The 16,328-nt window shown below is 37.4% G+C and overlaps 1 protein-coding gene across 1 annotated transcript in view; it reads right to left on the bottom strand.

Moving 5' to 3' along the window:
* Positions 1-324: 324 nt before the first annotated feature.
* LOC118738838 (echinoderm microtubule-associated protein-like CG42247) overlaps positions 325-16,328 on the bottom strand; it is a 47,693-nt gene continuing 31,689 nt past the window's right edge. Inside the window, exons 3-11 of the mRNA XM_036469846.1 lie at positions 3,578-3,694; positions 2,979-3,367; positions 2,761-2,910; positions 2,530-2,701; positions 2,346-2,441; positions 1,887-2,285; positions 1,408-1,828; positions 937-1,333; positions 325-847 (exon numbers count right to left, since the gene is read on the bottom strand). Coding sequence (XP_036325739.1) covers positions 694-847; positions 937-1,333; positions 1,408-1,828; positions 1,887-2,285; positions 2,346-2,441; positions 2,530-2,701; positions 2,761-2,910; positions 2,979-3,367; positions 3,578-3,694 — 2,295 coding nt within the window. The 3' untranslated portion in view covers positions 325-693. The remainder of the gene's footprint in view (positions 848-936; positions 1,334-1,407; positions 1,829-1,886; positions 2,286-2,345; positions 2,442-2,529; positions 2,702-2,760; positions 2,911-2,978; positions 3,368-3,577; positions 3,695-16,328) is intronic.

Genomic DNA, 16,328 nt, shown 5'->3' with positions numbered 1-16,328 from the left:
AAAGGAATCCCCAAATTTGAAATCTATTTAATTTTATAGAAATGTAAATATTAAACACTAGGTTCCCATATTGATGCAATAAAATTTTGCTCACTTTGACAACAGCAGCTTTGCATTATTTTTTACATCACTAACGAGTTCCATATCATCAACAGTACAGCCAAGTATTTCACAAACAGATGGCGCTTTAACTTAACGGAAGCGGCAATACGTCAAATATTTCCGAGGCATTCTATGTTTCACAATCCTTTTAACCTAATTAGCAATTTTATGTGCTAGATATCTTTCATATTTCGGTAATATGTTAATTTCGTTTACAATTTTCAATAAACTTCTAACAAAAGTATTTAATTTAGTTGATATGCAAAATTTTCGTGTAAAGACGGAAGGAGCTGCGTCCACAGCAAAAAAGGCACTTCGTTCAAACACCAACACCAGGAAGGGCGAATTAATGTAAATGACAGCAACAATTGCGGCGTCAGGCGAGCATCAATCTATAATTCTCTTTGTGATGCACAGATTTGCTCAGCGAAAGCCGCCGATATCAAAAACAACAATTTACTGATATTCAATAGAGTCGCTGTCCAATATTGTCGATGACTTATTCGACGATCGCCGGCGTGTCCAATAGTCGGTGTAGCCGCGTGCTTCATCATACTGTTGGACAGTAGTACGCCACGGTGGCCATTGCAGCTATTCCTCAACCAAATCCCACACCATCAGCGAGGCATCTGTGCCGCCCACTGTCACCACAGTATGATCGCCATAGAGAAAACGCGCACATGCCAACATGCCGGAATAGACTTTCGCTTCATGAAATTCGGCGCGTGGACTGATGCAGGGATATCTGTGGAGTTATGAGAAAGGTTAAGAATTCAGTTATATAAGTGTTAAAAAATTAGTTAATTTTTTAATATGTAATGCTGGGTTACTTGCCTGAAAACACGCAAGTAGCCATCGGCGTCGCCGGATACCAGCATATCTTGGGCTGATGAACGGCTGCAGGTGGCAATAATTGTGTTATTATTGTTGTAATAACGATTACTCCACATGCCTGCAACCAGAAAGCCAACCGTGCAGTTGCTAGTCAACCATTTGACATCTTTCATGGCGATGGGGCTACGCTCGGGCGATAGTGATTTAGCATCCCAGAAGAGCAGATCAAAGTCTATGGTAACAGTTTGCACGAAATTGCCATCCATGCTCCAGTCCAGATGTGTCAGTGGCTGTGAGCCACGTATTTTGTTCACCTTTTTGTAAGAGAAACCATCGCGCGACACGCGAAACAAGTAGATGCTGCCGTTTTGAGAGCCCATGGCTATCATGTCGCCAACTAAATAGAGGCGTATATATAGATGTTTCAGTTTAAAATCTCCTTTCTACATATATATAACGGTTTACACTAACCTTGATTGTAGGCCACACAGTTCAGCGGTGAACCGCAGACACGCAACGTCAACATAACCGAACCGTTTTCACAATTGATGACAAGCAAGTGACCCTCAGTGCTGCCAGCAGCCAGGGCAGTGCCAAATGGATGAAAAGCTAATGAAACGCATTCATAACCAGTTTGTATAGTCCAAATCAACTTGTTCTTGCGCCATAGCGCTATATGTTTGTCATGACCGGCAGTGGCAAACACCTCATCTTCGGGATGAGCAGCCAAACCCCATAATTGACGACCGTGACCAAAAACAACTTGTGTGAAACGACGCTGTAGTGAACCCTCTAAAATGTTGTTACGTGTAGTGCCCACATAAATATTGCCATCATTGCGTCCGGGACGCTGTGGATAAATGGTGCGTACGCCGCCAGCGGCCTCTGGAAGCTGTACATCAAAGACATTAATAGAAAGAAATACTAAGGTAAACAACAAGTACCCTTACTTTTGTTTCAGCAATTTTCTTGTAATTTTGTAATGAATCCCAGGCAGCAATTTTACGATCCTTCTCTCCACCAGACAACAATGTACCTTCGCCTAGCATAATCAAACAACCAATGCCTTTGTTGTGCGCCTCGAATTCTGTGCGCACGAAATATGCACCATCCGAATCGACGGAATAAATAGTGATGAAGCCATCGGAATCGGCAGTGATGACATCGCCGTCTGGTTCAAATTGCACGCTGGTCACATGCGAACGAGACGGTTGCTTAACAATATCGGTGCGTTCGAAAAATCCATCTTTGCGGCGATGCCAGAAAGCCAGGTGGCCACGCCCATGAGTAATGATGAGATTATCGTCCAGCGGATGAAAAGCGGCACCGGAGAGGCCTTCTTGTAACGTCTAGAATTGATAAGTGCATTAAGTTGTGTATAGGTGCATTTAATACGCACAATTACTTACAGCAACTTTTCCAAGCAGATGACCCCATTGCCATTGCCAGACAGAAAGTATGCTTTCACGTCCGCTATCCACTGCTAAAATGTAGCTGCCACCGTTCTAGAATTGTATTGAAGAATAACACAGCGTTTAAATGAAAGAAATAAAAAGAAAAAAAAAAAAACAATAATAATAATGAATTGCTTACCAATTGTGAAAAAGCTACCGCCGTAACGCCACTATCCAGCTCACCCATGCCGAACACATAGAGCGTCTGTAGTGATTCCGTACTCCAAATGCGTACATGCGCTTGTGATTTACGATCACGTCCAGCTTTCTGCCCCGAAGCAACTAGCTCGCGTGAAGGATGCACGTCCATGCTGCCGGAAAAGTAAGAATTTTTAAGATAAATAGTACATTGTTCCTGAGTCTTACTAACCACATAATGTCTTCGGTGTGCCCTATATAGTGTCGTTGTGCATCTTCTTCACGATCCAACAGCACCGCAACAGCCGCTACATAATACAACAGCTCACCTGATGGTAAAACCCAGAGATTGCGGCGTGCATCAATGCCGCGATAGCCGTGACTGTGGGTAAAACAATTAAGGAAGACTTATAACGAGCTTTTTAATAAAGGAATGCATTAACTACTTACACCCACTGCAGTTGCAATTTTTTATCTGGAGGTGTATTATCCGCAGGTGCATGATGTAAGGGCGGATAGAAAGTACGCCGTAGTCCACGTATGGTCACTTTGGTGGGCTCCTCTTTCATAATATCCAACATGCTATATTCACCGTTCGCACGTAAAATTTCACTCTCAGGCGCATAGAGAATGCGTGGACGACTTTTACTGCGTGGACGTGCGCCACGCAAAGGAACCTTAGGCAGTTCTTCTGTGGGTAAAATTGGTGCTGCTGCAACAACTGAGGGGCGTGAACGTGAACGCCTTATAGGCGAACCGGCAATTAAGGCAGTACCAGTTGCAAGATAAAATGTGTCAACGTCCGCAAATTCATTGCGTAATTGTGAAAAACTGCGTACCTGTGAGGAATATGATGAATGACAAAATGATTTGTGTAAGCAAGAGCGCGGATAGAAGGTAAATTAAGTGCAAGTAAAAATGGAAGATATAGAAAGACAAAATTTGAGAATGCTGTCGGCGTAACATATCAACTTCTTATGGTTCGATGGGTTAAGGCCAATGGCTGCGTTCATATAATTATAAGTGCCACATTGACCTATTTAACTCACCTCTTGTCCCGTGCCTGTATACATTTTCTTAGCACCATTTATTTTCAAAACTTGACCCAAATCCTCTAGAACCTCTTCGAATGGCTGTGATGTGCGCAAATTCAACAGAACACGACACTAAAAAGAAGAAAAGTTGAGAGTAATGGTGTCAAAAATAATGGCATATACATAACAATCGAAATAATAATTTGGAGCGCGACAAAATATAATTTCGTCACAGTTTTCGCTGCCGTGAATTGTTTTGTTTCAATCTAGTAGAGTAGTCAGAAATCACGTGCTAGGTCATGAAACATTCAACGGTAATTAGGCCATGTGGAACAATAGTAGTGTTGGAGTCATAGCGAATTAGAGTCAACGCTGTTTGTTATTAAGGCATCAAAAAAGGCAAAAATATGAGTTACCGCTAGAACAGTTAATATCAAGGGCTTACTCTGCGTTACAATTACAAATTTTTACATTTCTATAAAGGGTATTCATCGCATTTGATATCCATGCAATATGTGGCATGCATGTTTTTTGGTACAATTAATAATTGAGTGCCATTTCGTGGTTCCACTTCTAGGAAATTAAATTTTTCTGCAGTAATTTTAGGCGTCTGCGGGTTCGGGTTGTGCTTTCGAGTTCCAATTAATGCCACGTATGTACATTAGATTGGATCACTCCCCGTAGAAAAAAAAAATCGGTACGGTTTTTCCATTGGAATTATAAAATCGATTATATTTTAAGACGTCCACCAAAATATTTCGGAAAAATATTAAGATTTACGTCAGCTGGACCGATTTGAAAAAACCTCCAAAAATTAAGTAATTTATGAATAATAATAATAGTTTCATAAAGATGTGCTTTGAAAAAATCCCCTCAAATGAAACGGTTTAAGCTAAAACAAGTAAGAAAGGCTAAGTTCGGGCGGAGCCGAACATTAAATACCCGGCGCAAGTATTAAATATATGTTTTTTCACCCTTCCGAAACCTTCCGCTAGATGGTAAGCCGAGTTGTAACAATTTTGAGTAAATTAGCGTCCTTCAATTTCGAAATATTGAAGTTTCAAGCATTTCTTAAATTTACCGTTATATGAGAATCGGCCGTTATATTAGTCCGATTTCAATAATTTTCAACGTTTTGCTTACACGTGGCAAGTACAATAACCATACCGAGTTTGGTACAAATTGGTAGAACGGTTACCGGTATACTTATATGTGATCATAAGTGGGCGGTGCCACTCCCATTTTCCAAAATTTTACCATAAACGTATTTCTTGGTAAAGAATTGTTGCAAGCATCAATTTTGAAAAAATTAGCTTCAATATTTAATGATTTATCGAAGATTTTGTATTTCTCTAAATTACCGTTATATGGTATGTGGGCGTGGTTATTGTCCGATTTTAAAAAGTTTCGGCGGTTTTTTATGATGTACCAAGGCCAACAACTGTGCCAAGTTTGGAAGAAATTGGTGTAGCGGTTACCAAGATATACACATGTAACCATAAGTGGGCGTGGCTACGCCCATTTTCCAAAAATTTATAATATTCTTATTTTTCGTCTAAAACTTATTATAAATATCAATTTTGAGTGAATAATCTCCAGTAGTTACTAAAATATTGCAGTTTTCGTATTTCTGAAAATTACCGTTATATGGGAAGTAGGCGTGGTTATTGAGCGATTTTAAAAATTTTCGGCCATTTGGTATGTTATGCGAAGGCCAACAACTGTGCCAAGTTTGGAAGAAATTGGTGCTGCGGTTACCAAGATATACACATGTAACCATAAGTGGGCGTGGCTACGCCCATTTTCCAAAAATTTATAATATTCTTATTTTTCGTCTAAAAATTATTGTAAATGTCAATTTTGAGTGAATTATCTTCAGTAGTTACTAAAATATCGCAGTTTTCGTATTTCTGGAAATTACCGTTATATGGGAAGTGGGCGTGGTTAAAGTCCGATTTCGCCCATTTTCAATACCAACCTACCTTGGATTAAGGGAAACCTACATACCAAATTTCGTTGAGATATCTCAATTTTTGCTCGAGTTATCGTGTACACGGACAGACGGACAGACGGACAGACGGACAGACGGACAGACGGACAGACGGACGGACAGACAGACATGGCTTAATCGATTTCTTTTTTCATCCTGATCATTTATGTATACATTTGTCTATATCTATCTCGATTCGTTTTGGCTGTTACAAACAACCGTTATGTGAACAAAATTAATATACCCTTGTGCACAAGTGCGCTCGGGTATAAAAATTTGCATAAAAATTTTTTTTTAAAATAAGATTTTTTTTTTAACGAAATCGTAATAATAAGATTTTTGATGCTGTTTTTTAACTTTTGTCAAAGATTGGTATAAGAAAAACTTGAATAACTAAACCTAAGCTCTTCCGATTTAGATTTGTGAGGTATTATTGGAAAGGTATTTTCTCACCCTTTTTATTTCTTTGCTGATAAACTCATTCAAAGGATAAAAGAGAAAGGTAGGATGAACGAACGTCATTCAAAGTCGAATAAAGATGTGTTGGTATTTGAAAAAATTGAGACACCAATGAAAGTGGGAAAATACCTTTCTACTGAGGTCCAATAAGTCTAAATCAGCACAGGTTTGGCCAAGTTATTCATGTTTTTCGTAAATAAATCTTTGAAAAAAGTAAAAAACAGCATCATAAATCACATCATTACGATTCCGTTGAAAAGATTTTTAAATATTTTTATGCAGATTTTTTAAGCTTAATCTGTTTTGTCATCTGAGGGGGCTTATTCAAAAAGTTCTTTAAGAAACTATTTTTATTAATAAAAAACTAAATTTTTAGAGGTATTTTCAAATCGATCCAGCTCACGTAAATCTTAATTTTTTCCGAAATATTTTGGTGGACGTCTTAAAATACAATAAATTTTGTAATCCCGGCGGAAAAACCGCAACTTTTCTTAGTAATGCAGTCTAATGTACATACATATGTATATGCACGTACTATGAGTATTCATTCGTTCAGAGGTCCTAGCTTCATTCACATCCGCCACCATTAGTTGCAATTATACATGTATAACACTGCTGTTGTTGTTGGTGTTTAATAATATTAAATTTTATGGTTGATAATTATGTAGTCTACGACCCAGATGGCTTTTATTGTGCGCATTTGCAATCACTTGTATGGAAAAGGCATGTGGGCACGTTAGATTTTTATGTGACCATTGAAATGCGGTCGAATGTGGCAGCGCGATCAAGTGTGAGCACTTAAAAGCACTCGAAATTTCCATATGGTAAATAAAAAGTATGCATTTAAAATTCGAGTGATTGAAAATTTCAACGCGGATCGAAAAATTACGATGGAAAATAAAAATTTTACTTTTCAGCTTCTTAGTGCGAAAAACAAGGAAACGGTTTCGGACCATCACGTCGAAACCGTAGGCGTTCACTATTGACTAAGAACCTCGCCTGAGCTGTGCAGTCTTTGGTGTTCCTGCAGGCCCTGTGTGGCTTACTAAAGGGCACAGGACCCTAAGTGTTTGCGCTGCAGGTATTTTATAGGGGCACTACCTTGGTATGAATATTGTGGAGCCGTGTCGTAGCTCTAGCTGAGTTGGAGACTGTTGGTTTCTTAGGAGAAGCGCTGAACTCATGTTTCTAAGGTATTGAGGTAGCATTTTTTTTAGTTTTCATCCGCACTTTGGTGATCGGAGACCCGACGTAAGGGCCTAGTAGCTCAGAGGTTGCGCAGCATTCGAAGCTCTCTATTCGCGAAAGGAACGACCGGTCAAAGTGGTATGATTCCTCAATTACCTTCCAAGCTATGACAGTGCACAGACTATAGACAATCTGAAATAGATTTACCAGACCCACCAGCTCCTTCTTCCGCAAATATTGGGACCGGGAATTTAATATTTCCTGGAGGTTAAGAAGATTAAACCCTTTGCTTGGCTTTGCGTTTGGTTTCCAGGCAGACGTGTTTCCTATCGCTGTAGTCGGTCACGGCACAGCTAAGGCGATCAAACCGGCAGACGACCACTATGGCTCTGGCGTACTTAACAACATAGTCACAACTGACTGAGCAGTTCATAAGTCTGTTGATATGAGTTACTTGGGATACCCTCAGCGGCACTGATTCCTATTTTTAAAGTGTTATTATAAAAACAATCAAGTTTAATAATTATTTTTTTAGTTTTATTTTTTCCTGGAAAAATTAAAGTTATCTCCTGGGTTTAATTTTTTTTGCTTAGAAATAAGAAAATAAGTTTTCGCTATTTTCTGTCATGAAAATGTACGCACACGCTCCAAATGTAAAGGTAAGGGTAATGTTAATGGTAAAGGTAATTGTACTGATGGTGGCAATGGTAATGGTAATGGAAATTGTTATGGCAATGGTAATGGGAAGGGTAATGGTAATGACAATGGTAATGTTGATGACAAAGGTATTTTGAATATTAAAGGTATTGGTAATGGTAATGAGTTTGGTAATTATAAAAGTAATGGCAATGGTAAAGGTAATGCTAATGTTAATCACTTCGAATTCCTGTTGGAGTTCGTATTTGCATTTGCATTCGTGCTCAAATTCGTCTTCGTGTTAGTGTTTGGGGTTAAATTCGAATTGGTTTCGGTTTTTCCTTCGTCTTCGTATTCTTTTTCGTTTTCATCTTCGTAATCATCTTCGTGCTCGTCTCCGTCTTCGTATGATACGTCTTCGTCACCATATTCGCTTTCATATTCGTTTTCGTAGTTACCTTCGAATCCACCTTTATCCTCGTTTCCGTATTTGTTTTCGTATTTACTTTTATTGATATTTATTTCAGGGTTTTCTTCACTTTCGACCCTTAAAGGAAACACGTAAAGCTATTTTTGCTCTCTGAGCAAAAAATTTAACTAAAAATGAATCATATATATATTTTTTTTTAAATTTAAGTGAAAACCATTACGGGACGTGGTTAGTAGTTACTTCGAATTAGATTTTGTTTGGGTCTCTGGTAGCCGCAACATTCCCGGAAATAAGATTGCTAATGAGTTAGTCAGGTAGGGTTCCACATTGGCCTCAATCGAGTACCGTAACTCAACCAAATCGGACCTACATATAGACAAACTTTTCTCCACAATTTTCGGAAATCGTTTCATAGCTGGTGCATCCCGTCAGGCTGTCGTATAGCCAACAGCGTTGCCATTTTAGCCGCTAGATTTAGCCGGTTTTGATAGCAACTAGCCGGAGAAAATTCGATCTAGCCGGCAGCCGATTTGTTAGCCGGTTTGTAAAAAAAAGTTAGCCGTTTTTAGCCGATTTTACTATTTGCCTAATTTTCAGGTGCAAAAAGTAAACAAGTTGTTCGAAAGCAATAATGCAGACCCAATGAAGATTTTTAATGAACTCAATGTTTTACTTTCGCATCTATGCTCCCTAGTGGTTATTAGCGCGGACACATTTGATCCTATATGCTCCCCGTTGGAACCATACCTTGCTCCATTTCCTCAGTTTTATCGAAGTTTTGAAGAGTATTTAAATACAAAAGTAAGCACAAACGCTTTTGACCACGAAGCCGAGAAAATAATTCGAGAAAATGGTCGCTATTTTATTATCACTTTAATAAAGGAATTACGCCAACGGCTCCCTACAAATATTGCCACACCAAAAAAAATTGACTTTTTTCGGTTGGAAATGCATTAAGAGTAATTAAACCAAAAGTATTTGTTCAACTACAGCAACAAAAACACAAATATAATGCCGACGAAATAACATCCGTAGAGATGCAATGGCAACGGTTAACGTTACATACCTGGAGTAATTTAGACTGAACTGTAAAATTTTGGGCCGAAGTTTATCAATTTCGAAATGCCCTAAGAGAAAACCCTTTTGCTGACCTTTCCAACCTAGATTTTAGTTTTCTTGTTTTGCCTATAAGTAATGCAGAAGTAGAGCGAATATTTAGTTCAATGGATATACATAATAAAAACTAAGCAAAGAAATCCAATGTGCGTTAAAACGTTAAACCATCTTTTATATATAAGATACGGTTTAAAACGTGAAGAAAAATGCTGCCATAATTTTACTGTAGATGACGATCTCTTAAAATTAATCAATTCATTCATACAATAGTGATTCATTTGATGATGGAATACACACTGATGAGGAATATACACTCGATATAAATTAATGGTGTTAACTAGTCTTTCGTTTCTTGCGATTTATTTAAATAAAGCATGTGAATTTTCACTAAAACATTTTAGCCGTTTTTAGCCGCGTTTTTTTTGCCAATCTAGCCGGTCGGCCCAAAAAGTTCTGGCAACACTGATAGCCAAACTTATATGGCAGCCAAACACAAAACTTGTTGATGTCTTCATCTAATTTTTCCTGCCACTTAGAGTTAACAAATGATCTCGTAAAAGCTCAAATCAATGCCACAATAAGTGTATGCAAATTTACTTACGACAATTTATGACACATTAAAAACGCTGTTGAAACGTTTAAATTTGCACATTAACAACGAAATAATTTTCATGACTGACGGCATCTGTTTCAATATATATATGTGTATGTACATTAGGGTGATTTAAAATATTAAGCTCTCACACCCTCTAAGATTTTTCTAATTGGAAAAAAAGAATACCTGTATTTTTTTTGTAAGAAAAATGATATTTAGAACTGCCTTAAAGCCCACAAAATGTTCCATGTATTTTATAGGGCGAAAAACACTTTTTCGTAGAAACAGTAAATAATTCTTGAAAATCGATATTTTTTAATATTAACTTTTTTTGATAGGTACCCTAAAAACCCCCAAAAAAATGCAATCGGAGAACCCATAAAAAATCGTTAGTACTAAAATATGGTAATATAAACAATTGGGTATATTTATTGCATGTTCCTAAAGAGAAACAAAGTTTTCCGATTGAAAAAGAATTCTATACCATTTCTAAGAAAAAGTGTTTTTTCCCATATAAAATACATGGAAAACTTTATGCGCGGTGCTAAATATAATTTTTTTTTTAACACAAAAAAAATATGGGTATTCTTTTTTTCTATTTATAAAAATCCTAGAGTGTGAGAACTTAACTCTTTAAACTTTTTGACCACTCTTATGTACATACATATATACATTCATATGTATGTATATGGTACATATCGCACACGATCTTCAAAAGTGACACAACTCAAAATTTTGCCTTTTTATTATGCTATAAAAATGTACACAGAGCTTTTATTTACCTTTCAGAAAAAGCTGGAGCAAATTATTGTTGTATTTTGTTGAAAAAACCTAAGGTAAAATGTTCCTTGCTCATATGAGTAGCATGTGCTAGGAAATAGTTTTTTGCATTTTCTGACGTACGTGTAATTTTGAGTTGTGTCTCTTTTGAAGACGGTTTGCGATGTGTAGCTTAGACCGTATCAGAAAAAAAAAAATTAAAACTATTTAAAAAAATATTGCGGAATGTAGGTTTGACCGAAAAATGCATGTAAAAGGGCGACCTCTAGGTTTCGACAAACAATTTTTTTTTCAAAATTGCCTTGAAAAAATTTCTAAAATTCGAAGGTGTACGGCGAATTTTATTTCGCCTGTAAGGTGGTGCGGGTAATGCACATACATACATACATAAATACGTGTGTGTAAAGACACGCACTGTTACCTCCCCAACATGCATATATGTATTAATGCACATTAAAGCCACGACACGGTTGACTGACTGAGTAGTACATTAAACTTAAATGCAAGCGTACGCGTAGTCATTAATTTCAATCCGCTTAGGGACGAATTAACATAGTGAGCTCACATAAAAGCTAAACGGCAGCGTATACTATTTGATATACTATACATACATACCTACATAACTATGTAGATATGCAATGGTACATACAAATAGTAGTTGCGCATTTTAAGCTGCTTGCATCGCTTCAATCTTCAATGGCTTTTAGCTGCACTTTTTCCACGAACTTTAAAAAGCCGCTGGCACTTTAAGCGCGTTGACGTTACATATTTAAAGGCGCCACAACGCATAAAAAGGCGATTACACCGCGTGCGATAATTGCGTGTTGAAGTGGCAAATAGTAGACAGATACATATGTATGTATGTGCATGCAAATGTAAATGAATAGTAGTGAAAGCAGTACGCTAGCGAGCAAAAGAGAGAGTATGGTGAGCGAGGAAATGACACGCAAGGCAGACAGCCTGGCAGGTAGGCAAAGTAATGCCATTAAAGCCATTTAAAATACAGTTAAGACCATTTTGCGGTAGCGCCCAGCAATACAAATATTACATGCATACATACAGACTAGGCCATTCAATTCAGAAGCATTTTAACAATCGCGTGATTTCGGGATGCAAAAATTCTAATCCTGGAATTTTGAGATTTTTCGGGATTTCGACTTTATCACAACTTTTGCATTTAAAAGTAGGTTCGCCTTTATTAAACCACACAGATTCATTGTCATCGGCTTTGGTCTTACAGGTAGCATAATGCACCTTATGGTCATTTCGTTTCTACCAAAAAATGTTGCCCTTGCACGGTGAAAAATGTGTTTGATGTTACACTCAACCCTTTGAAAATGCATGTTTTGCCTTCTTGTCCTTGTCCAGATCACAAATTTCATCATATTATCGTTTTAAGCAACCATCTGATTTTCAGGGCAACCATCTCCTCTGACAAAGCTTCAAAGGGCAGAAAAGGTGCCTTATTTGCGTTACAAGAGTGTGACATTTTAAGAAACGAACACAGAATTTTTTCACCCTTTGCCTTTAATTTAGAATCGAACAAGAAAAGAGAAAAGGGCAATCAAAAGGCGACATTTTTTGGTAGAAACGAAATCACCATTAGTGAAAGAGTCCGTAATTTAATGTCTAAATATTTGTATAGTATTCTTAAATATCTATAGATATTAATTGTAAAAACCCCTTACTAACATCTTCAGAAATTCATTTTCCACAAGACGCCAACAAAATAATATGAGGAACAACCTTTCCACACTGTAAAATCTTGTTGTGTTTTCAATTGCTACCAGATTTTTCGTTATTACACAGTTTTTGCACAAAATGTTTGAACAAGTATAGTTATTCAGGCAGGTTCTGAAATTCACTTCCAAGTGCAAATGGCTCAAGTTCACTTTGAGTCAAAATTTTGGTGTTCTGTATATCTCGTTTTTCATGTTAAATGAATTAATTTTTTCGTTTTCAACATCTCTTACTAGCTATTCCGTAAATGACTCAGTAAAACTCTCGCGATACCTGAGCTGTAATCCCGGGATTTCGGGCCATGGGAAAGTGTTCGGGATCCCGGAATCCAGAATGCCCTAATACAGGCATACAGTTTGCTAGTTTTGTGAGCTGCAGGGTAGGATTATTTCGTATTGTATATCTGTATACTAGGGATGTTTCGAATGTCATATTTTTTACATTCGCGAATGCGAATTTTCGGAATGCGAAAGTGCGAATGCGAATGTTAGGAATAACGTTAAAAAAGCTATAATCAACTTAATAATCTTTTTTATTACTTAAAATTTTAAATTATAAGAACATTGAACGAGTGCTTACCGTATACAGTGTTTTAATCTAGTAGTCAAAGTTCAAAAGAGGCATATTATATTAAAAAAAAAAAAAAAAATTTTGCTGTTTTTTCTCCCATGAGACGATTTCTGAGAGGTTCGTATATAAGGCCGGTTGCACTGAACAATTGCTCACTTGGACAGGGCTGCCAACTATCCTTAGCTATGAGCTGCCATATTGAGGATGAAAAAGTACCAAAATGTGCCAAATAGAAAAAATGAAAGTGCCATTCTTTTTAATCATTCTCATTTAGCAATAAAATAAGAACTACATTTTCAAAACAAAAGTGTAATGATAAAATAAGATAAACCAGTTGAATAGCCTTTATAAATTAGAAAATTTTAGTTGAAAAAAAGATGTACCTATACGCAAAGGATTTCACAAAAATGTGTTGAAATATTATTTTTGTTACAAAAGCGCCATTTTGGCACTTTGTGCAGAATTGAAAAATTAAGTGCCATCTGAAGTAAAATAGGAACAAAAATGGCATGGTTTGAGCGAAGGTGGCAGCCCTGCACTTGGAAAGCTGGCGGGTGGAGCGTTCAAATATTTGCGGCCCAAGTCATTCAATTGGTAGTATTTTAGTTTAGTTTTCCCTCTAATCGAGAGGACTTTCACCGAGATGAGCTCGTTTTTCTCTAAGATAGGCCTTCAATTGAGCTTTAATTTCACATTTTTTAATGTCTCCAGATTTTAGATCCGAGCCTTCGCTTTCGCTGGAGGAATCTAAAATTATTTCTAGGTGGCATATAAGACTTTTAACAGTACTTGTTGAAGGCCCATTATTGTTGCTTGATATACTATTTAACCGTATAGCGCCTGAAGCTAAAAGCCGGTTATTGTCCACACCTTGGTTAGGCAGACTTAGGCCCGGTTGTTCATTGTCTAGTTAACACAAATCGGAGGTAGAAACTCCGGTTAATTACAACGACTGCTTTATCGATCACATGTTATATGCATGATGTCGAAATCGTCGATAATGATGTTTAACTGGGAGGTAGTGATAAGCAAACTTTGCACAGCCGGCCCTTAGAGTGGACTCGCATAACGAATGCGAATGCAAATATTCGTAACATCCCTGCTGTATACGTATACTTGTATGTGCAAGCTTGCGTGTCTTTGACACTTTGGTAATAAATATATCATTATAGAGACTTATAAATGTTCATCGTACATGAAAACTTACGTACGTATGTTCATACAATTTACATTTAAGTAGTATTATTATTTGTCTGTGGCTTTTGCGTCGCTAAGTATGCAACAATAATTTATGCACTTCGCCATAATTATTGTGCCCTATTGGCACATTAAAATTTCATACAGCGCGTATGCGAGAAGCAGTGAAAATCGTTGTGGTGGCAATCAGTTGTACGTGCGAAGTGCAAAAATAACAACGATGCACATACACCTAAAGTTGTTTCAAAGCCTTTCTGCTGGTATTGGTTACATAGGACCTTACAACACATCTCCACTAGCCGTCTTTTTCCAATATCATCGACTGCACTCTGCACGCCTAAAATATGCCTTAACATGTTCCAATGCCGTCGAACATGTTATCACGATCATTTCACTGACGTCAAACAGCACAAAGCTTTGTGGAATTCTTGGCTTTGATAGCGCCAAAAGCGGTGAGGGATTACGTGAGCCCTTGTGTACAAATAGATAAGTGCATGTGAATGCATTGATTTGCATTTTCTCGACAGCCTAAATTTTGCGCTGAAATATTTGCTCGCGGCATTTGTTTTGCCGTTGTATTGCAGTAACTCGTTTTAAAAGGCGAAAAATACTGAAACTGATATATAACAAAGTGTTGAAAATAAATGCGTGATATAAAGGAATACTATAGGTACATTGAATTCTACTTCTTCATAATTTTCCTAAACACCAGATCCGAGCGAATTTCAGCGCTATAAAAACCTTGTAATCAAGGCTCTGAGAAATCTTAGAACTTTCTTTGCCAACAGCTCGATTTTTTTAGAATTTCACATCCCAATTATTAGACTCAGTTACAGGTCATTACTGGCTTAGATGCACGTTTCTTGCCATTTGCATTGCATGCAGCAGTACATAGCACGTATTTAGGCGCCTGGTGTTAGCAGACGCGCCTAAACATACCGGCCCCCCTAGACGATTTGGTCGTCTAGTGAATGTGACATAGCCGCAAATATCCGGCTCGAAGGACCATGAAGAAACCCAGTTGCGCCGCAGGGAATTCGAATGAGCGCATCCGTGGTTTTATTGATGATAAAAGAAAAGATATAAAACGCAATTGTATTAGTATTTTTTTAATATTTATTGGCGTCAAATTATTTCAACTAAGAATATTTGCTTTTCGTGACAATGAGATTACCTGTGGTGAAGAGGCCTGGTAGCTGCGATGCTTCCGCTTTGATCTTCCAAAAAGAAGGTCCATAGGTCGCTGGTTCATATCCGGCTCGAAGGACCATGAATAACTCAGTGAGAGGGGAGACCAGTATGTCTGCATGTATGTATATAAAAAAATATTTATTGGACCAAAAAGTAGTGGGTAGGCACTGTGGCCAATGGTAATCAACTATTACCACCTCCGCATGGTTGTAAGCCATGCAGAGTCCGCAGAAGACTCCGGAAGCAGTGTCCGGAGGATGCATCAGACTAGGCCGAGCATACTTTGAAGTGCCATCTAATTAGAACTTAAGAAAGTTCAATTACATGGCAGTTGAGAAGTGCATGTGCAAAAATTTCCTAAATTGCATAAAGGAAATTTTTGCGCATGCAGCAGTACATAGCACGTATTTAGGCGCCTGGTGTTAGCAGACGCGCCTAAACACAATTGAAAGACAGTAGGCAAAGTTAGTTTGAAAGATTTTGCTTATTCTGTTACGAAAGTCTTACAAACAAAGCTCAATTTTGAAAGTGAAAAGCTTGGCAGAAAGCACCTGGGATTTTTTCAGATGGAGCTATTCGAGGGGACCAAGTTTCGAATCCCTAGGAAGCGGAATATTTATTTTTTTTTTGGGGTTTTTTTTAATTAGATTTTCTTTTATTTTTAGATACCGTTGTTGTAAAAAGAAAAACAATTTTTTTTTTTATTTCATTTGATATTTAGATACTTATTTTATTTTTATCATTTGCTGTTGTTTCATTTATAATTTAATTTCGTTTTAACTTTTAGATTTTATTGTTTCAAAAAGAAATTAATATTTTTAACCGACTATATTCAACAATTTATATTGAGCTCGAGGCCGTTTTAAATGAAAAT

This window comes from Rhagoletis pomonella, unplaced genomic scaffold, assembly GCF_013731165.1.
Source record: "Rhagoletis pomonella isolate Grant_MI unplaced genomic scaffold, Rhpom_1.0 Rhpom_scaffold_00005, whole genome shotgun sequence".
In the NCBI taxonomy this organism is placed as follows: Eukaryota; Metazoa; Arthropoda; class Insecta; order Diptera; family Tephritidae; genus Rhagoletis; species Rhagoletis pomonella.
Note: the sequence above shows the minus strand (reverse complement) of the source record. Positions and strands in the feature narration are given on the sequence as shown.